Source organism: Equus caballus, chromosome 16 (genome assembly GCF_041296265.1).
Source record: "Equus caballus isolate H_3958 breed thoroughbred chromosome 16, TB-T2T, whole genome shotgun sequence".
Taxonomy (NCBI): domain Eukaryota; kingdom Metazoa; phylum Chordata; class Mammalia; order Perissodactyla; family Equidae; genus Equus; species Equus caballus.
Genome location: NC_091699.1, coordinates 84,360,927 through 84,382,984, shown reverse-complemented (window position 1 = coordinate 84,382,984; position 22,058 = coordinate 84,360,927). Strand labels below are relative to the sequence as shown.

Below are 22,058 nucleotides of genomic sequence, written 5' to 3'. Positions count from 1 at the left end.
CCTTCTTCCGGATGTCTTCATCATTTGCTCCGAGAGAGGCATAGAGCTTGAATGCAGCCTGGCGGAGTTCGTGAGCGTGTTTTAAGTCGTGATCAAGCTATGGGAGGGGAAAAAAGATATGTTCCAACTTAATCCACAAATTAAATCTTCAACAAAACTGAGAAGAGTTGAAGAAAAAAACTTAACTATAACATATTAGTGCTTTCACTGAATTCCTGATTATTTTTGGGTTCTGCTCACATTTGACTGAGACCTTGCTGTGCTTGTGTCAGAACGACCTGAAAGGCATGCAGTCTGCTTCTATCTAAAAGTGACCACCACAACATTTGACACTATAGTATAGGAAAAACCTTTGTGAACCCTTGACCCCTAAAAATTCAGTGTTCCTAGATGGTAGCTTTAGTGTTACTGACGCTTGCTTGCAGCAGCTCTTTGAAACGCTCTCTTCAAAACCAAGGCACACTCAGGCCTTTCTAGCCCCAGGATACAGCTGATAACTTGAGTGCTGCCGCAATGCAACGTCTTTAGGAGGTTCTCCTAAACATTGAGTAGTGCTAGCCTAATTTCAGCATTTATATAGCTTTTAGAAAAAGGGAAACCTTGTGAAAATCCCTATCAAACAATGCACTATCTATTACAATTACCTGAGATTTATGTTTGGGTTTTTTTTGATAAATTTATTTAAATTACTTAGTGGTACGAAACAATTAATGCTATCTTTCCATATGCATAACTGGCTTTCTAGGTTATCAATTCTTCCATATACCTGATTTATCACCAGACTACCATAAAAATTAAATAGAAGCATGTTCTCAGGACACTTTCAATGACAGACTATGAACCAGTGAATATAAAAGCCCTATCAATAATGTAAATAATTTTATAACTAAGAGATATAACTTATTCATCCAAATGATTGCTACTTTCTCCAAATGAATTGCCTTGGAAAGGTTCCCCCTTAGGCAAAAATGTTGCTGTTGTTCACAACATTCTGAGATCCTCTTTTGAAATTTCCTAAAGAGCTAAGTGGCCTATTTCCTAAAGAGCTAAGTGGCCTATTAGCTAGAAAACCTGGACAACGATATATCTTCATGAACTAAGAGAGTCTTCAGTTAATTGTCACATTGTGTCAGATTGTGGTATGTGAATATGGGGAAATCCTGCTGGGTTGCAACATTTACAGTAACAAAAACAACAACAACAACAAAAACACCATAATAAAAAACTGAAACTCATTTGGGGTGGTTCTCAAGGCAATTCTTAAGAGTAGTTACAAAAATATTTTGACCAAAGCAGGCACCAATGGATTATGGAAGGAACCTCTCAATATTCAACACTCATTTTGATGTGTGAGTTCTAAAATATCTATTATTAAAGTCTTAACTACTTTCTAGTCATAATATATATTAGAATACTGATTTGGACTAAGATACCATGAAAATCACACATTCATTAATATGTAAGAATTTCTCTCTACAGGTCTAGTATCTATACTTTCATGGTCAGAAATCAGTGGATAATCCATCATCAGACTTAAAGATGACAAAACAAATTAATATTCAAGTTTGGCACTAGGAGATAATTTTTGAAAATTATTATTATTCTAGTTTTACTGTGATGGAAATAAAATGGAAAATCCCAAACAGAAGGGATAATCTTCTACATACTAATTAAATGATTTGCACATGCATAGGCTAGAAGTTCCTATTAACTATGTTTGCTCACTCTCATGTCCATCAGAGCGTTCTATTTGCCTTGCTAGGATGGTTAGCTAAGGGTGTCCATGAGGCCATAGTTAGGACTTGCTCATGTATCTTTGTACCAATGAGATACTGTGTCCAGTGTGAGCAAGTAGCCAGAGAGAAAGCAGTTAGTTCAAAATAATCCATTGCCACTACTGGAAAAACACTACTACCGAAAAAAGAGCAGACACATAACTTTAATATGTAAAGGGTGGTGTACATTATTAATACAAATATCAGTAAAGGCTATTTTAGGCCCTTCCTAAGACAGAGAAAAGATAGCCTTAACAGTTTGTTTTATTTTCAATGTTAAATGTCAAATGAACAGTTGCCTGATAGATGAAATTTTCTGGAACTCAGGGGCATGGGAGAGGTCAAGAGAATAGTTTAAAAAAATTTTCCATTGGGACTACTGGCATCAAAAATAAAGTCACATTCATGGAACAGTACTGGTTACTAATTAGGAGGCAATGCTCTCTCTATCATGACCTCCTTGAAGCTTTCTCTAACATAATATTTATCTCTTATGCTTAGAAAAATGGATATGACAAACAGGCTGATAAGAACAAACTCAAAATATCTACCTATTCTAAGGAACTTCTATTTTGAGAAATAGTTAGCACAATTTGGTCCTCGGTGGTCTCAAACTAGAGGTTAAATAGCACTTTAGCTGTCACTAGCAGGCCCAAAGCACAGTATGAAACTGCAAAAAGGAAAGAGAAGAAGATGGCAGTAGTTGGAAGAAAAGGTAGCAGAAGAGAAAGACAGTGGTGGAGAGTGAAACAGGCTGCTCGAGGTGACCCTTGACCTAAAAAGGAGAATACAGCAACAGAGGTGATTCTGAGACCTTGAAGAGCATTAGATGATGTTGATATAATCCCACTATTTTAAAGTTTTAGTTGGGAATTCAAGGTGCAACTTTCTTTTTTCTCGATTATCTCCTTAGTAAAAAATTTGACAATAAACATGAAACAAATTGGATTCATAAAGCAACATCATCTATATTATCAGAGGAAAAAAATTCTTTTATTTAAAAAGGCTCTGAACTGTAGTTATCAATTGGTTCAAAGTTTTGAACAGTAGGAAAAACTTTTTAAAAATCCCCCTCTTGAACTGCTGAAAAGGAAAAGAGAACATACCCTTTTAATATCAGTGATGGCACTCACTGAGCTGGGATACTTGAAATAATCAGCAAGCATGGCAATGAGGTGATCAGTGATGCTAGCGATTCTCTGTAGCTCAACATCTGGTTCAATCAGATAGGCAAGGGTCTCAGCTCCTTCAACTCTCTCTTCTAGTAATCTCTCCTTACTGCACATTCGAACCAAACAAGGCAACGTCTAGAAGGCAGTGATATTAATTATTTGTTTTTTGGTAAAGGCAAAAGCTTGATGGAGAGCATACAGTGACTGAATCAACTCAATGGTTTTTCTTGAGAGTCATGTTTGTGATCAAATGTTTCAATAAAGACATTCAGAGAATGAAAGGTGTTTTTGGAATGTAAAAATAAAATTCAGTGCATATTAATCATTTATGCTGGCACACTAAATTCTAATCATACAATCAAAGCAGATTAATACAAACTCTAATTAGCCTTTTGTGATCAATAAGACTGAAGCTTTATTGTACAACCTTATAAAAGACATTTAAGGATCCCTAAGAAATCACGTCTGATGCTTCTGCCCCATCTACATATTTATTTACCTAAAAGACATTCAGCAGTTTAATCAGGAATGATTCTGTCTTAGAAACAGTATGCTAACTTTTCCTTTGTGAGTAATATGGCTGGGATGACTTCTTTTGTTTGTACAGTTCCAAAAACAAAATACAGCTTTAAAAATTCAGTGATCTTACCATAACTCAGATTCCACCAGTTCTCCTATAGTGTGGGTGAAATGCATCAATCAGAGTTCCTAGGTTTTCTGAAGAACTCCCTGGAATGACTGTGATACCTACTAGACCAATTTTACTTCTGAGGTCCCTCAAAAATCTTGGTATTGTCTTGGTAATTTATCCACATTAGGTTCTCAATAAAACTATCCCATTTATTTACTATTTCTAAGGCTGATGAATCCACTTTAAAAAGATAATGTGGAAGTAGAAATTGAAATGTTATAATTATAGGAAGCCTTCCTCAACTACTGTAGTCAACTGTGCTTTGCTCTTTTCCAAGTTCTTATTGTATCTTTACCAAAGACTTGCACTTTATTGTTCACTACTGATTTCCTATCAGGCTTGTTGAGCTTTACAATACAACCCTAGGCTTCTGAGAGGAAAGCTTTGTTCTTATTTTCCTTTGGACAGTTACTAACATTTATCAATACCATAAATTCATGGATTATTGAATTTAATGCTCACAACTACTACACGAAGAAGATACTGTTAACCTAGATTACCAATAGAGCAGTTGAGTTAATAAACCAAGGTCATGTGCATGGAAGCCCTCAGTATTCTATGCAGTGTTGTCTACTTAGGGGGTCCTCAGATCTCACTAAATTAACTGACTTGCTTCACCAAAGACTAAAGCAAACACTAGTCTTCTCAATGCTCTTTTATCCTTAGGTTCACTTTGAACACTGATAATGATAGCTCTCACATTCATAAAATGACACACAATCAATTTATATATATATTTTTATAGCTAATAAGATGTGTTAAATATATTTAATGTATTCTTATCCTCACAATAACACCGTGGAAGAGATGAGCAGGAATTACTGCCTGCATTTTCATAATTGAGAGTCTGAGGCACCAAAAGAATAAGGGATGTGCCTAAGGTTACCAAGTCAGTCAGTGGTGGGAGTGCTAAAACCAGAATCCAGGTCTTAGAACTTTTAGGTTACTTTTTTTTTTGAGGAAGATTAGCCCTGAGCTAACATCTGCTGCTAAACCTCCTCTTTTTGCTGAGGAAGACTGGCCTTGAGCTAACACAGTGCCCATCTTCCTCTACTTTACATGTGGGACACCTACCACAGCATAGCTTGCCAAGTGGTGCCATGTCCGCACCCGGGATCCGAACCCACAAACCCTGGGCCTCCGAAGCAGAACACACACACTTAACAGCTGGGCCACCAGGCCAGCCCCTAGGCTACTCTCTTATCTGGGTTTTTCTGAGTTCTAATTGCATTTGACATATCACAATGATCATGATTGTTTTCATGTTATTTACTTATTCTTTCTCAGTATGCCTTTCAATTATCTGCCATGAGGGTGATATAAAGTCTTCACCTGCAAAGATAGCGCACTGCTTGCCTACAAACACTGTGTTGCAAACTTAATGAAAATCAAGGATTAAAATATATTTTCTATTTCACTTGAATTTCACATAGTTTTACAATTTCTACATCCTCCCAATTACCATAAAAATGAAAAGGTGTGACAAGGAAAGAATTATTTCACTTTGACTTTCAAAACACATTGAAAACCAATTTTTTAAAACTATATGGCAACCCACTGAAAATAAAAGTATGGTGTTCTAATATTATTTTATCCTATGCACACATACCACAGTGATAAATGTATAAAAAGAAATAGGAATACCAACATTTCTATTCAACACTTATATGACTGGGTAATTTTCACAAGTTTTTAGAGAGAATTAGCTCACCTTTAACACAATACAGTTGTCATCTGTCCGAATTGCTCCAGCTCTACACATGTAAGTTAAACTGGAATAAGATGGCAGAAAGTAAATTTTTGCTTGTGTTTTAAAGCTTTAAAAGAAAAATTATCTCTCTTTAAGATTTTATGGGGAAAAAAGGACAACTACTCTTACTTATTTGGAGGGAGAAGGTTTTGACATTCCTTTATCTGAGGTTCTGTTAACTTAATAGTCAAAGACAACTAACTGATATATATATATAAGCCAGATATTTAAAAAGAAATACTGACAAAGTTGTTTTAAAAATAAATGGCCTAATGAGTAGATAAATTTTGAAGCTAGGTGCTATGCACCTTGGAGTCCTTTATACTTTTCTCTATACTTTTTTGTGTTTGAAATTTTCCATAATAAAAAGGAAAAAAACATTAAAAATAAAATATAAAGTATCTAAGTTTAAATGAAGTTAAATTGGGATATTCCAATTTGTTTTTGAAACCAGTTCCATGAGAGCATTACCTTACTAACAAAGAGGCAAACACTCAGTTTTGAAGTTAAGACAAAAAGCAAACAAAAAATACAATATAAACAAATAAAAAACAATTAATGGTGTGTTGAGTAATTCACTTGAAATTCCTCATTCTTGCCAAAATATCAGAGAGCCACAGCTTCCTAAATCCTGAAACTAACCAATCCATTTAGCACAGAACCCTACACAACAGGAGCTCACCCCATCTGCTAATGTATTGATAATTACAGAACTAACGTGTGTTGAATGCTTGTATGAGCCAGGAACTGTGCTAATAAGAACTTTACATAACTCTCTTATAAGCTGTCACATCTCTGCGGGGATTCCGTTTTGTTTTTCTAAAAGATGAGGAAGTCACATTCTCTGAAATCATGGTTTGGTTATCAACTTCAGCTAATTCTCATTCTATGTTTCTATATCTTTATATTTTCCTGGCTTAATATTTAGCATATTAGATGTGGGTTAAATCTGATCTAATTCGGTATAATTTCAACTGAAATATAACACGAAGGGAATGTAATAAAATAATTTTCTACAGACAGTCTTAGATGTTATATGAGAGTTCCTGTTCTGCATGCTACTAGTAGTAAACTGAGTAAAAAACTCACATTCATTTAAGAAAATGTGAGTCAATCATGACTTTTGAATTTCAAAATCACAAAACAAGATGGGGGTTGGAAGTGAGCTAATTGGGCTGTCCAAAAATACTCTAAGATACTGATCAAGCACTGTCTTCCCACATTGTCTTGACTTTTACCATTTTGCTGATGTGAGCTGCATCTCAATAGGCTTATCTCTCTGCAACATCTTCACAAAAATTTGTGGTAACAATTCTCCATCAACCAAAACTAGAAATAAAACAAACAACAAGAATTAAGGAATTCTTTAAATCTACAAAGTTCATAAATTAAATCATGTAGGTGCCACTGAAAGTTCCAGCCTACCATTTACCAGGGTCATTGATACCTGGGGGTTTTCAAAAGCTAAAACTGAGAAGCATTTCAGTGCTTGCATTCGAACCTGTAAAAATAAATGAACAAATGAACAAAGCATTTATTTTAACTTTGCAAATATGAATTTTAACATCTCAGAATCTAAGCTCTTCTGAAGAAATAACTATTTAAATCTGCTTAAAGTACTAAAGGAAGGACTCAAGGGAATACAAATAATACTTGTTTATGTGAAAAGTACAGAAGTTAAAATCATAAAAAGTTAAAATTAATTTTGAAGTAGCAGAAAAGAAACACCATGAAGTAGCAACTAAAGTTGAAATAGAAAAAATCTCTAATCAAATTTAAAAGAACACTGTACAAAATATAATGTTGGTAAGGCAAAGGGAACTTAATTAATTACCAACTGCCTTTCAAGCGGGGCACTTCTTCCCAAACCACAAACCAGAGAACTGAAGGGAAGACCAAAAAAAAAAAGAGACCACTCTTGCAGTTGTGTATGGGATGGTGATGCCAGGCAAAGAGAACAGAAGGAAAGGAGACAAAGTTACAACGAAAGTTTGAAAAGGACTAAACTAATTTCACTTTTTTTTTCTAATTTCACTTTTAAAACACCCATGAATTGTGCCACTAATTCTCAAAACTGGTTGACTGGTCCAGGATGATACCAAGGGCCCAAACGCTTGACCACATACAACATATTTTACAATCTGCAGGAGCTCCTATGAGAGCTGTGATTCTCCGTTCTTTCTGCTCAGTTTTCACTTCCAAGCCTGAGTCTGTAGATGATGTCATGTGGACCTGAGACTGGCCCAATAGGTAGCTGAGGTGTGGAGCAGCCCTGTCCCTCACCTGGGCAACGGTCTGCAGCACTAGCGTGTGCCCACAGGCAGAACTTAGAATATGTTAATGACACTCTGACAATGGAGCAAACCTTGACAAAGAGTAATGTTACCAAAAACTTTTTCCTTCTTATAGTAGATAAGGAAGTCTAGCGCTGAAATGAAAAGGAAAAATAGTAGAACAGCAGGGGAAATTAATGAAGCTAGAGGACAGAGAAGAAGGACAGTATATAGCCATCCCAACAACTGTTTGTTGATGTGCAAGTACTGACTGGTTCCAGCCTCTGCGTGGTACAGAGCAGAGGGAGTGGCTCTCAGTACATGATTCCTTCCCTTGCCTCTGGCTTGTTTCAAGCTGGTTCCATTCCCCGTTCCTATCCTTGTGAGCTCTTTACCACAACTGAACTTTCGACGTCTGAGGTAGGGAAAACATAAATATTAGGAGGCCCTACCTGCAATAAAGCTAAGGACCAAAAGAGTACACTGGGATCAGTGCAAGAGGATAGAAGACAAAAATCACTGCTTCTCTGCTCTACAGGAAACGCCCAGCATACCCAGCTCTAATGTTACACAAGAACAACAATATCCCAATATTTGCTACAACTTGCTAGTTGGACAATAATGAAATGACAGAAGTTTTAGCTAAATGCCTGATAATATACTATGACGCTACTTACCTATACATAAAAGATAGTAAATTTAATTAACAAGTCTGAAAACCCTTGACTTTTAAACTTAAAATACAAAAGCATTTTTTTTCCTGAGGAAGATTAGCCCTGAGCTAACACCTGTGCCAATCTTCCTCCAATTTATATGTGGGTTGATGCCATAGCATGGCTGACAAGTGGTGTAGGTCCATGCCTGGAATCTGAACCCATAAACCCAGGCTGCTGAAGCAGAGCATGCTGAACTTAACCACTACGCCATGGAGCTGGCCCCAAGAACACATTTTAAGTGTTGTTGTACATGTGGGTATATGCTGTAAGCTGGAGTCACTGTGGCTAAATAAAGGTTTCAAATATGAAATCCAAAGTCTTTCCTGATACAGCAAGCCCTTGCTCCAACATACTTCAAAGCATCACCTCGCCTACAGCTTTGGCACTGAGACCTAACCAGAAGAGACTGTTGACAATAACAGGTGAAAAGCAATAGCAATTCATGCCACAACCATATCCTGAAAAAATGGAAAGGCAAAGGTAGCTTTTTTTTTTTTAAAAAAAGAGCATTCTGTAGATAAAACAATGCCCCACAACATTTTACTGATAAAATACTAGTCTTGATTGTAATACTTATCAGAGAAGCAATAAAATATGTGGGCCTCTTTCTAGAGCAAGATGCTAGAAACCAAAAATAAAGTATAAAAATCCGGCCATAATTTTTAATATCTTACTTTGTAAGATACTGAGGTTAGTAGGTGAGCAATATTCTGAACTGCACCATGGTTAAATAAAATTGTTTGATGATCTGGACCCTGGAAGAAAAGAGAATATAATAATGCATTAAGAAGAGTAAGGATTCATTCCAATAAAACACTTACTTAAATGTAGAAAATCACATTCACTACAAGGTAGAATTCTCAGTTACCCTTCTCTCGCATAAACCCATCATAAAAAAGCAGGGTAGACTGTTTTCAGTCCTGTAAGGGGCTACCATATCTTACTTCATCCCAGTTCTGTAGAACTGCTGCCTCTTTACCTCCCCAAAACAAGAAAGGGGGCACAGAAGCTATCTGGACACAGGCTCTTTGCAATCTTAAACAGCACACCATCACAGCAACAGAACCACTATGAATTCTGCATTTCATGTGCATGCCCTTACCCTGTGCCCACAGCAAAGAGTGGAGTCATTCTTACAACTTAAGACTGATGAGCTAGCCAGAAGAACTCTAAAACTAATTAACTGCAAGGGGACCTGGACCAGAGCCTAGGCTATCTCAACACATCAGAGAAGTCTGAGCAACGGATGGTGGGAACCACAACACTCCGTAACTGACAAGTGAACAGGGTGTTCTTTTTTGTTTTTTTGTTTTTTTTGTGAGGAAGATTGTTGCTGAGCTAACATCTGTGCCAATCTTCCTCCATTTTGTATGTGGGACGCCACCACAGCATGGCTTGATGAGTGGTGTGTAGGACCATGCCCAAGATCCAAAGCTGTGAACCCCAGGCCGCCAAAACAGAGCACATGAACTTAACCACTATACCACTAGGCTGGCCCCTGAACAATCTGTTTTCATTTCTATCTCGCTTTTCCTCTTAAAATTATCACTTCTTAGAGGAGGAAGGTAAAGAAATAGGAAAATTCAGGTGTTTTATTTTTCATCAACTGTTTTCTACTAATCAATTTACTGAAGATCTTCAAAGTAGCAGAAGCTCAAGGTAAATGCAAGGCTTCAAATTTGCCACAGTTCTTATTCATTTTATGTCCCACCCATCCACTTAAATAATGGAAAGTCAATTAAAACCAGGACAAGGATGGTATCTCATGCTTATCATTATTCAGAAGAGAAAACTGTAGCACCGAAAGGTAGGCTACCTGTCTAGGTTCACCAGCCCATTAATAGTCTAGAAAAAGAGCTCTCAAACCAATTTTTCCAACCCACTATTTAGCCAAGTAACAACTATCTTGCAGAGGCTTATTCTTTCTTGGACCAAAATATCATTTGAAGTGCGGAGATTAGCACTGACACTTCTGAATAATAAAACAGCCAATATTCTATTTTATGGGTAAAAATCCCCTAAACATTTTATATACTATTAAAAAGGTCCTTTAAAAAAAACTTCAGCAATTTCTCTCTTAATTTCTACACTTTTTAAACTAACTTCTAATTTCTTATTTTTGATCACTATATAATATTCCACAGTTGACTCAGGCAAATCCTCATTACATATTTTACGTTGTTTCTAATGGTTCACTATTATAAACAATGTTTTGTTGAACATTATTAAGGCTGCATCTCAGTGTAGTAACTTAGGGTATGAGGATAAATTCCGAGTATAACTGCTTGACATATTTATCACTACATATCCATCCAGAACAGTATAAACTTGGTTTTATAACTGAAAATACTGACATTCTCAGGACACAGGCTTAAGTGTGCTGTCTTCCTATCTCATCCTCATCCATGCATCTGCAGTTATAGTTACAGGTCCTACTGACTGGGTCCTTGCTATTTGCTGGCATTGCTCTAAATGCTGTACTCCAATTGTCTCATTTGAAACATAGGCATCTCTGGCGTATTCATTATGAAGATAATGGTGGAGACCGTAATGGGGGAGTCAAGGAAAAGAAGGGTCTCCTAAGAATCTGATCCATTTTTTTCTTACCTAGTAACAAGTAGGTAACTAGAATAAATTGTGAAGATAAGCCTAAATTAGCCTCAGCAGACACGTCACCATACTAAGGGTTTTTGCCCTCCATATGAATTTTAACATCCCAATTTAAATACCAGCAGTGCTCAGTGGGAATAACTGAGTAGGCAGGGTGCTGCCTCCATTCCTTGTACCTCACTGTTCTTCCTTCTCTGCATTCAAGCAATTTGCTCCCTGGCTTTGAGGTAATCTAATACTAATAGACTATTTTATATTCTTCAAAATATTTTATACATACACAAATATATAAGTATATTCTTTCCCTTATTTTAACACAAATGGCAGAATATTATATATATACACACAAAAGGTTTATATATACAAATACTGTATACATATAAAATACTATATATAAATACTACATATACTATAAATGCATTTTACATGTATGCATATATACGTATGTGTGTGTGTGTATATACATATTGCTCTAAACCTTTTATTTCCTTTATAATGTATCTCAGAGATCATTCCTATCAGTACATAAGGAGCTTTCTCATTTCTTCTTTGGTCTTATTCCATTGTATCAATGTCCATACTTTAACCAGTACCCTATAGACATTTAGACTGTTTTCAGCCTTTTACAATTACAAACATCACTTCAATGAATATCCATGTGCATACATCTTTTTTCCCCTAAGAGCTAGATCACTTATGGAATGTCTTTACTGATGCTGTAAAGATCAATATATAAATAATGGTGAAAAGATCAACAACTTTCCAAACTTAACTATTCCCCACTGCTTACCAATGTTGTACTTTTTAATCCCTCAAATTCTTTGCCCCAAAGATTGCAGTAAACATTTGTTACAAAAGAAGCTCTTCTTCCTGTCTGTGGTCACATACAGGATTGTGTAAAAACAATTGCAAGAAAGGAATCAGTGGCTGAACCAACTAGAGAGAAGGAGCTGTCATTTAATTATCACATCTCTCTTTAGTCTCTCCAAACTGACCTGCATGGACCTGGGGTTAGTGAGGCTACATCCACAGAGTGGAAGCCCTCATGATCTTGAACTCCAAAATACAGGTCTCAGAAATCTGAGTCACTGCTGGAGAAGTGGCAACAATTTAGAAGCTAGAATTCCAATTAACTTTATTACTAGCCTTTTTTGCTGCTTACTAAGTCAGGGAGAGATTTTAAAGATATAATTCTGATTAGCTTATAACACAAATGCTTTAGTAATCTCTCCTCTTTTTGTCTCCCCTCCTGAAACTATGTAAATTTACTTAACAGTGATACCAGTATATGCAAATTTGTGAATGAGTTTTAAAATTCTATTATGAATCTTATTTTGGGCCTATACGTAAAAGTGAACAACATGAAAATAAAAGGTTTTTATAATTAATCACAATACAGAGACCATCAGATCAGTTATTTTCAAAGATACATGATGTTTGAGTATCAGCAGAGAAATAAATATTGTATTTTAGGTTATTACTATTGTCACTGGGGTTTATAAATGCTATAATGTTTCCTGAAGTCTAGTTATATCTCAGAACACTTAAATTTAATCATTTAATTACAATAGTAAATGCTAATTATCAGGCTAAAAGAAAGCTGAGTTAAGGTGATTTTCTCTGATAAGATCTTCGGTTCTGTTACTGGCACGAGGGTGACTGCACATTCTTGCTCAGCAAAGTTTCCCTCCAGCAAAAGAACTAGTGATTTAATGGTATTCCTTTATCTATGATTTCAGCTAAAACAGCACTGAGAAGTTTCAGATGAGCAAGCCTAAAAGGGTTGAGAAGTTTCTATGAGTAATTCTAAAAGCTATTTGGGTAACTTCAGGAATGGGATAATTCAAACTTCTCATAATTTGACATGAAGTAGTTATACTTGCAGGTCCAACTTTCAGTGCCCTTTGGGGATTACTGTGGTTATGACCAGCAGATGCTGTGTTCTCAAGAACTCAGGTATAGATGCTAAAAGATTTTTAATGAGACATAAAGTTCTGGAGTATCCTTCTCTACCCATCTGCCAGGGCTGGCCATAAGACATCATTTCATTGTTGGAAAATTCTAGATCCTATTGGTTCAGCTCATTTTTAGCGAATGCATTGCAACAAAGTTGTCATTTTCTCAAAGCCTTTCTTTGCCCATCTCAAAAGATTAAGGGATTGTTTGACATCCCTGGTCCTGTGAGCTGGTTTACACGCTTGTCAAAGCAATGCAGGAAGAGAAACTTCAAGGATTTTTGAGAAAAATCTTAAATTATAAATGTCTTAAATAGAATTGAATAGGCTGTGGTAATCAGCTAGGATGTGAGGGGTTTAAACTTTTAAATTATAATCTATAGATACTTTTCCTGGAACCAAGTGACAATTTTCATTTATTTGGGAAACTGTTCTAATCTCATAGATCTGTGATCTTCCTAGTTTAGTACGTAGGTGTTCACTTCTCTTTCCCTTCTGTTCTGTAGTTCCCCAAACTCCTCACTTTGTATTCGTATTATACACGATAGGTAGTTCAGTAACGCTGTCCTGAAAAAGCTACAGAATCATCAGAAGATAAACAATAATTTGGTCAGAAGTTAGCAAATGTGTAGCAATTATGAAAGACCTCAAATAATCACCCGTGGTTACCAAAAGAGTACACTAATACGTAAACTATGAAGCAAAATAAATAGTACTTCATGGCACTCTTCAGTTTAAGTTCGGGCCCTTTTAATAACAGAATTATTACAAAGATTACATCTTTGCAACAAAGAGCAAAGACAAATCTCTCATTTCTCCTTATAGGAGATCACTTAAAGCAATTTCCAGCAACGTGGAAACTGAGGGTGTGGGGAAAGAGTCATGATCACACACTGCTGGTAGCAGGATAAAATGGTACAACCCCTATAGGGACAAGATGTGGTCACATTACAAATGCACACTCTGACTCAGCAATTCTGTTTCTTATAAAATGTCTTACATATGAGGTATTTGTTGCAGCATTGTTTTGTAATATAAGACTGGAAACAAGCTAAATGTCCAACAATAGAGGACTGGTTAAATAAATTATTGTACATCTATACAGTAAAATACTATACGGCTGTTTATAAAAAAAGGAATGATGGAGCTCCTTATGTTCTGATACGGAATACCCTTCAAGATATGTTAAGTGAAAAATCCAAGGTGCAAAACAGTATGTAGGGTGAGTTACCATTTGTGTCAAAAAAAAAAGGGCAGGGGAAATATATATATAGGACTGCTTATATATTTATAGATTATCTCTATGAGGATACACAAAGAAGGCACATTTCCCAAGGGCATATAAAATTTTACATTATAGAGAACATTTATTCTGGCTCTTACTTTACAGCAGTGTGAGAAGATCTGACAGATGTACTCCTGGGTGTAGCGGGACCTGCTGAGGAGCGCCATGAGGTGCGGTATCACCGTGGCATCCTGGAGTCCAAGGGAAGGAGAACACAGCAGTAAGGAACTCAGGTACAGTAAGGACATCTAACAAACTGTTTCCATGAGTAGGTATATATGCAAGCCTCTTATCTTAATCACAGTAAATCAAGTCTCTTTAAGGAACACAGCAAAACAAAAGCAACATGGCCATCAAAACTGTCCAGGTGAAGGACAAGGAGAGGGGGTTCAATGTTCATCCTCGATAAAACACAACAACAGAAAATTCTCAATTTCTCTCCCATAAACAGGCTATATCCTCACCACAAAACAAAATCACTCAATAAAACCTGACAGAAATCTGTTCTGAAACCAAAACGTGAGGAAACTAATAAGATACACAATAATATAGTCGTGTGTCACTTAATGATGGGGTTATGTTCTAAGAAATGCGTCATTAAGCGATTTCATGGGTATGCTAACATCATAGAGTGTACTTCCACAAACCTAGATGGTTATAGCCTGCTACATACCTAGGCTGTATGGTACTAATCTTATGGGACCACAGTTGTATATGCGATCTGTCGTCGACCAAAATGTTGTTATAAGGAGGAATTATTGTATAAAAATAAAACTTGACAATTCTGATCTCTGAGACGTTATTGTAAACATCAGTAACTAGTAAAAATCTCTCATAATGACTGTGGTTAGCTAATTTCAATCTTGACCAGACAATTCATATAGTAACAACTTCTCACTTGTAGTGTACTGCCTATTGCTGACACTTAGCAACATACATCATGGTACAGAAGAGAGAAGAATCTACCCAACATGCTGCAGGGCTCTCCAAGAACCTCCTTTTTCTTAGAGTGCAAAAGGAATTAAAAGTCGAAAGAAGATTTGGCCTGAACCACAGACGGAAAAGGAAACTTAGCTCAAGCCTCCTAGCCTAACGCTGTCACGAGTCCTAGAGCTATGATTCTCAAGTTTGAATGTGCACGTAAATTCGCAGAGGATATTCTTTATGTACCGATTCTGATTCTGTAGGTTTGGAGTAGGACCTAAGACTCTGCATTCTAAGTAGCTCCCAAATGAGGCTGATGCTGCTGGTCCATAGACCACACTTCGACAAAAGACAACAGAGGGCAAGGAAGGAAACTTAAAAGAATACCACTGTTGGGATGAACAAGATTCGGGGTTTCCCTTAGAAAGAGAAGAATGTCCAAGATATAAAAAAGCTAAGTAGGAAAAGAGAAGGCTGTTGATTCCCTACATACAGAATCTTTTCCTCCTGCTTGTTAATATAACCCTCTGTGTTGTCACAAGCAGTTTAAAAACAAAATGAAAAACTTAGAAAACCTCAAAGAAAGTCAGGTACTATATGCCTAGAAAGAAAAGGAGGAGAGAAGATGAGAATATCAAGTACAGATGTGTTTTACGGGGTTGGGGGGACAGTGGTTCCATTGGCAGAAGACGGAAGTAGGTAGCAGCTCAGAGAGACCAAGCAATCGAGAGGAAGATAAATAAGCCTATTAGGCTCCTAAAGCTACTTTCACCTCTTTCCTTTCCTCATTGCTCTCTCACTCTGTTTTCCTGTCACAACAGACCCTGTCCCTTTTCTTCACACCTGCCCGCTTTCTGCCAATTGTGTTATATATCTGCAGTTTACAATTGATTAAAGAAGGCAAAGAACAGTTACATAATTTGCCCAAAGCCACCCATCTGATAAACAGGATTTCAGCTACACATCTTGCCTTCTTCCAACTCGACTGCCCTGTCTTTGGTTTAGTGCCTGAGCTGCGATGGCAGCTGGCCTCTATACAATCCAACTCACAGCCGTCAGGTAATTACACTGAAATGCTACTCTCTGTCATTATCCTGTCCAACACCTTTCACGGATTCTCCATTGTCTCTGAGGCATAAAATTGAGATGTTTCATAATTTAGACATTCTCACTGTGAAAGTCACTTAATGTCCCTGGGTCTTAATTTTTCTCATGTAAAAAAGTTAAGTTGGCATAGATCAGAGTTTTCCAAATTTTGCACCATGATCCATTAGTGAGTGATGAAATCAGTTTAGAGTGAGAAGAAGGAGTTAAAACAGCTAGCCAAGATCAATTTCTCCCCCTATTACTGGGCTAGGGTTGGGGAGAGACTTCTAGAGTAAAGAAGACAAGTGAGTGGCTTAATCTCTTTTAAACATAACAACAGGATCTTCAGGAAACAGACTGATATTTACTAGGAGGAGAGTCCTTCTCTGTGGAATGCTTTGAGGAGGATGTTCACCATTTAGGACTGCTTACCGTAAACTGGTGGCTCTCAAAGAGTGGTCCATGGACCAGTAGCATCTGAGTTACCTGGAAACTTATTAGAAATGCAAATTCTCAGGCCCCACCCTAGACTTACTGCATCAGAAACTCTGGAGGTAAGGTCCAGCAATCTGTGTTTAACAAACCCTCCAGGTATTTCTGGTGCATGCTCAAGTTTGAGAACCACTGTAGTAAACAATCTAGGAATGTATGAGGCATGGCTCCCTGAAGAATATCGCTGAGATGTAAAGAATGTCCCTGAGGTATAACATTGAGACGTTTCCTAATTTAGAGCCTCCTTGCTGTGTGAGGTGACCCATAGACCTCACTTACAGACCTTCTGTATCATTATGCGCCAGAGGAGTGTGTGTCTGATTTGGGAAGGATGGACTACACAGCCACATGACATGTCCGCTCTCCCTGCTTGCTTTGCCTACACCTCTTGATTGCTTATATTCTTGAAATATTTATAAAGCATGATTCTGGACAAGATCCCTGATTCAGATGTGTCCAATTTGACATTCTGATTCTTTGCGTTAGCTCAGAGAATCACTACCAGAATTTCTTTTTCTTAATGAAAAAGGATAGAATAGAAACCAGAGGGCATAACATTTGTGGAACTGTTTTGTGAAGACTGTCTCAGGATTCTCTCTCTCTCACAAACACACACACACAAATTCACATATACTCATAGTGTGGCAACGGAAAATATATTTCTTACTGTGGACTGTGGATAAGAGTGTTTGAAAATATTGGCCTGGATAATTTTCATTAAGGAAGTGCCAAGCAATCAATAGATAATAATATCCCCTTCTAATCCCTGAGGTTTTTGAAAACCACTGAATGACTCCAAAGATCTTTGGATTCTCTCACATGTATTTTCTGCTTGCAGCCTGACAAGTAAGCCTCTTGCAAACTGGTTCTCATTCATCTTTCCAGTTGAAACTAACACTGATACCCTTCCTATAACAGATTATTCTGCCAACCGTCCTGCATATTTTCTCTTACATAAATCTTTCCTAGACTGGTCTCTTTTGTTTCCACTTCTCTAAATCTTATCCGTTATTCAAGAACCAGGTCAAATTCTAGCCTCTCTAGAAAGCTTTCTCTGCTGGATTTAACCCAGAGTGAGTGGAACTCTCTATCACTCATTTGGCAGTAAATATACTGGCTTAATTTGTATATATTAAGAGATCAAAATGGGTCTTTTTTTTTTAAAAAAAAAAAAAAACAGCTTATAAATTCCTCAAGATCTGAGACTTTCACTTCTTTACAAAGCCTAGAACATGTGATATTTGCCAATCAGCAAGAACTCAAATACTTCTTGAGACTTTTCTATAACATAACACAGTTATGATGAGTTTCGAGATGCTAATAAGCAAATTAGAAGTACGCTGTTAGTGAACTGTAAGTGATGACTCAAAAACATCTAAAACTCACTGTATACAGTAGCTCCTCTGGAGTGACGGGGCTGGTGAAGATGGTACGCAGGCATCGGAGGCAAGCTTCAATGAACTTCAGGTCTGGGGATAGTAGTCCTATTAATAGAAAACAGATTTGAGACTCATCCTTTCAACTAGTATTTAAAACACTGCAAACTGATTCTAATTTTTACTTGTACAAAAATGACATCCCTACATACCTTGCAGTAAGGCAGGGATAATATGGCAATCTAGTAGAGACTTGACATTGTTTTCAGTACCCATAGCAAGACTTCCCAATACCACTGCACATTCAGTTTTCAGCTCTGTGCTTGAGGTTTCTTGCTGAAGCAAGTACAATAATCTAAAAAGAAGGAACTTGATAAACAGAAGAGACTAAAAAACTTAACCAAAGTAAATTAGCTAAAATTAATGTGATAGAAAAAGGCTACCAGTACATTCCACATACTAAAAATATGGTTGGTGAGCTTATGGAGTGCTAGGAAATGGTCATTTGTTTATATCAGCTGCTAATTTAATAAAAGAATATGTAAATATTTATAAAGCATGATTCTGGACAAGATCCCTGATTCGGATGTGTCCAATTTGACATTCTGCTTCTTTGTGTTAGCTCAGAGAATCACTACCAGAAAATCTAGAAGAGATATTCTCCATTTTGAGCAAAAGAACTATCATATCATCTCAGAGTTTATCAGAACTGTATATCTGAACGTTGTCCACAAGTGGTCTCTGTAGAAACAGCACCACAGTTCATGCGATCTACCACTTCAGGATATGAAGACTCCCAATGCCAAGTGCTGCTGGATCTTAGATTCAGACCAGAAATGGACCTTGAACATCCAGAGCCGTAATTCAGAGATCACAGAGGTCTAGCCTAGAGGGAGTACTCAAAGTCCTATGCAGCTCTTCAAGCATGGGAAGCTCTCTTCTTTCTCCAGCTCTCCCATTCGGGGAATCAGGAGCTCCTTCATTTCCACTCCAGTCCAGCCTGCCAAACGACTACTCCCCAAACTCTAACCACCCACCACCAGTGACCATCTCCCTCATGTTCCCTAAAGCATATTTATATAACACTAATCTCCTAAGAAAGGTGGCTGAGAGCTTTACGGTTACCAAAGTATAAATTTGAGGTCGGTTATGATAAAAACTATAAAACCATTAATCTTGTATCAGATAGAAAAGAAGAAAGAGAAGAGAAAAAAACAAAACATTAAAAAAATTCTGAGTGAAAAACATAGCAATTTCACATAAAACTTAGCTCTGAGTAGCAAAGGCAGAGAGAAAGTTATACAACTGCCACTCTTCCAAAAGGAAGCTTATTAGGTCATCAGAAGAAATCTAACTTCTATGTTAACTTAAAAAACAACAAATTTTAAAAATTAGAAATTAAAAAAAGAAAAGCAGAATTAAAAACCAAGCAGGTTTTTTTTTTTTTTTTTAATTCAAAAGGGTTTTAAGAATCCTAAGAAATTATAATCCAATCATTTAAAAACTGTCAGGGGTCTAAGGAGATAGGGAAGAAAGAACCAGGCTGGTGCACACAGCCTGTCCACCCAAGATATTCTTTTACTGCAGGGTCAAGGATCTTCCTGAATTTATAAAAAGTATTAATGCATTCACTTCATATTTCATCCTCTGGTACTTCAATTTTTTTTTAGAGACGCATCATATAAGTCAAAGTATTTATTTAAAAAATTAAGAGGCTTTTCAAAAATAGGATAGACCATATAGAAAAAAGATGAGTCTTAAGGTTAAGAATGAGAAGTACATTAGAAACTTAGTATGAATAGCAGAAAGGAGATGATAGCAAACATACCTTGGAACAGCTCCTAAAACAATGAGGTTGGCTTTCTGCTTGTTGTTTCCAATTACAGCATTTTTCATGTCTCTGAATTCAGGGGAAGAGAAAAGAGTAAGGTATGTTGAGACATCACAGAAAAATCAAAGATCAAGTCATTCCACTTCATCTTTATTATGCAACATCTTGGATTGGCAAGTGCAGAAACCAGTGAGTAACCAGTGACCCTTTCTCACCCGGAGTGCCAAGGAGAAGGGAGAGCAATAGGTGCTGAGTGAGCCCGGGGGCTGTAAAACAGGAGAGTATTGGATTGGGCGAAGTGGGAGATATCCTGAGTACTGGTAAAAGACTGCCAAGACAAAGAAAGTTGAGTTCTTCAAAAAAGGCCACTAATCCTTTGAACATAAAGAAATATAGGCCACCTTCTCACTCACAGCTCTGGGAGTGGGGAGTGAAAGAAACTAGCTGACAGAATGGATCTGAACTTTGTTTCAGGGACTATGACTTTGTTCACTTTTTCCTCTTTTTCTGACTTCTTTTGGACCGAATATTTCTCATGATTCCATTTTATCTCCTTTATTGTCTTATCAGCTGTATTTCTTTGGGTTTTGTTTTGTTGTTTTTTAGAGGCTGCTTTACAATCTACAATATGCATCTTTTAACTTATCACAGTCAATCTTCAAGGGATGCTATCCTATTTCAAGTATATTGTAAGAGCCTTGCAAGTATATACTTCCATTTCTCCAACCATTCTTTGTGCTGCTACTGTCATACATCTTATTTTTAAATTAGTTAGAAACAACATAATATATTGTTACTATTTTTGCTTAAGCAGCCAATTATCTTTTAAGGAGATTAAAAAATAAGAAAAAATAGTTTATATTTCTCATATTTTCCAGTATTTTTTATTCTAGCTACACTCAGACCTTTGCTTCATCAGGAATAAAACTCTACTCCATAATAAGAGTATCTCTATCAATGACCAATTGGTTCACAAACACGTGGTTGGTCCCAAAGGGCAGGTAGAGAAAATAAATAGCTCAAAATAAACCTAGTGATACTAAGAAAATCTTTAATAAAAGATACTTACCCAAATAGGTCAGTAGTGCTATCTCAATAGAGAACACTAGAACCCTATGTGATTCTACATAGCAGTGGTTCTCAAAGTGGGGAAGAAGGTATTACAGCCCCCCAGGGGCATTTCAGAAGTTTATGAGAGTGTTTGGAAATTTCTGACCATAGCTTTACAAATAGACGGCATTTCTTGCATAGTTTCAAAGAAAAGCATGTTTTTCAGTATTGTATCTGCCCTGTAAATAAAAGGGAGGTTATACTTTTTATTAAAAGTTATTTCATTTTGGAAAATCAGATTGCCAGCACTGTGGCACTCATGGTATTTGAGTCACTGATACCAGACACCATGAGCCCCCATCTGCAGCTCCCTGCACGCATACTACTTCATTACGTTTTCCAATGTAGTCACATCTAAGCATTTACATATTATAAATTATCTTCTTTTTAAAAATTTTCTCCTTTATATTATAAGCAGGGAAGACATTATATTATTTTTGGAGTTATCTATGTGAGTAGGTTATATTATTATGGATTTAATTTCAGCAGGGGGCGTTTCAAAATATTTATAAGGGGAAGTCATGTCTGACAGCATTAAGACCACTGCCATAGAAGCTCAAAGTTCTTAGCACCCATTTCTTTCCTACCCCAGAGTAAATTCCCCTAGATACTCATCCAGCAACTCTTTTGACTTCCCCTTTTTAGGTGTCAGAGCTCTACAATATACAGGAATTTTTTGCCAACCTTCAAAGTTACAATCCTGAAAAAGTTCTATAGTTGGCAAACCACAATCTTGTAGAAAGTGGAGTGGAAAACAGAGGGGGGAAAAGTTACTTAAAAAATCAACAACTACATGTTATAGTCAGCATGTATTTCCAATACCAACCAAATTCACTGGCAATAACTATAATACCCTTCTCTTCAATTATCTTCTTCAATGAGGGCAGAAAAATATGGCTATGATGTAGTAGTGACCTGCTGAAAGCTGATTCTCCTCACAAGTTTCTGAATAGCATTTTCACAAGTCTTGAGCCAAACACTGTACCTGACTAGTCTTCTTCCATTAGCTCAG

At 36.8% G+C, this 22,058-nt stretch overlaps 1 protein-coding gene across 10 annotated transcripts in view; it reads right to left on the bottom strand.

Moving 5' to 3' along the window:
* ARMC8 (armadillo repeat containing 8) overlaps positions 1 to 22,058 on the bottom strand; it is a 92,804-nt gene that overhangs the window by 42,471 nt on the left and 28,275 nt on the right. For all 10 annotated transcript variants that reach the window (XM_003363168.5, XM_003363167.5, XM_070238194.1 and 7 more), the window contains 10 exons: positions 19,934 to 20,005; positions 18,318 to 18,460; positions 18,116 to 18,213; positions 14,326 to 14,418; positions 9,052 to 9,132; positions 6,814 to 6,889; positions 6,627 to 6,717; positions 5,350 to 5,410; positions 2,882 to 3,082; positions 2 to 97 (listed from right to left, as the gene is read on the bottom strand). In XM_003363168.5, coding sequence (XP_003363216.2) covers positions 2 to 97; positions 2,882 to 3,082; positions 5,350 to 5,410; positions 6,627 to 6,717; positions 6,814 to 6,889; positions 9,052 to 9,132; positions 14,326 to 14,418; positions 18,116 to 18,213; positions 18,318 to 18,460; positions 19,934 to 20,005 — 1,012 coding nt within the window. The remainder of the gene's footprint in view (position 1; positions 98 to 2,881; positions 3,083 to 5,349; positions 5,411 to 6,626; positions 6,718 to 6,813; positions 6,890 to 9,051; positions 9,133 to 14,325; positions 14,419 to 18,115; positions 18,214 to 18,317; positions 18,461 to 19,933; positions 20,006 to 22,058) is intronic.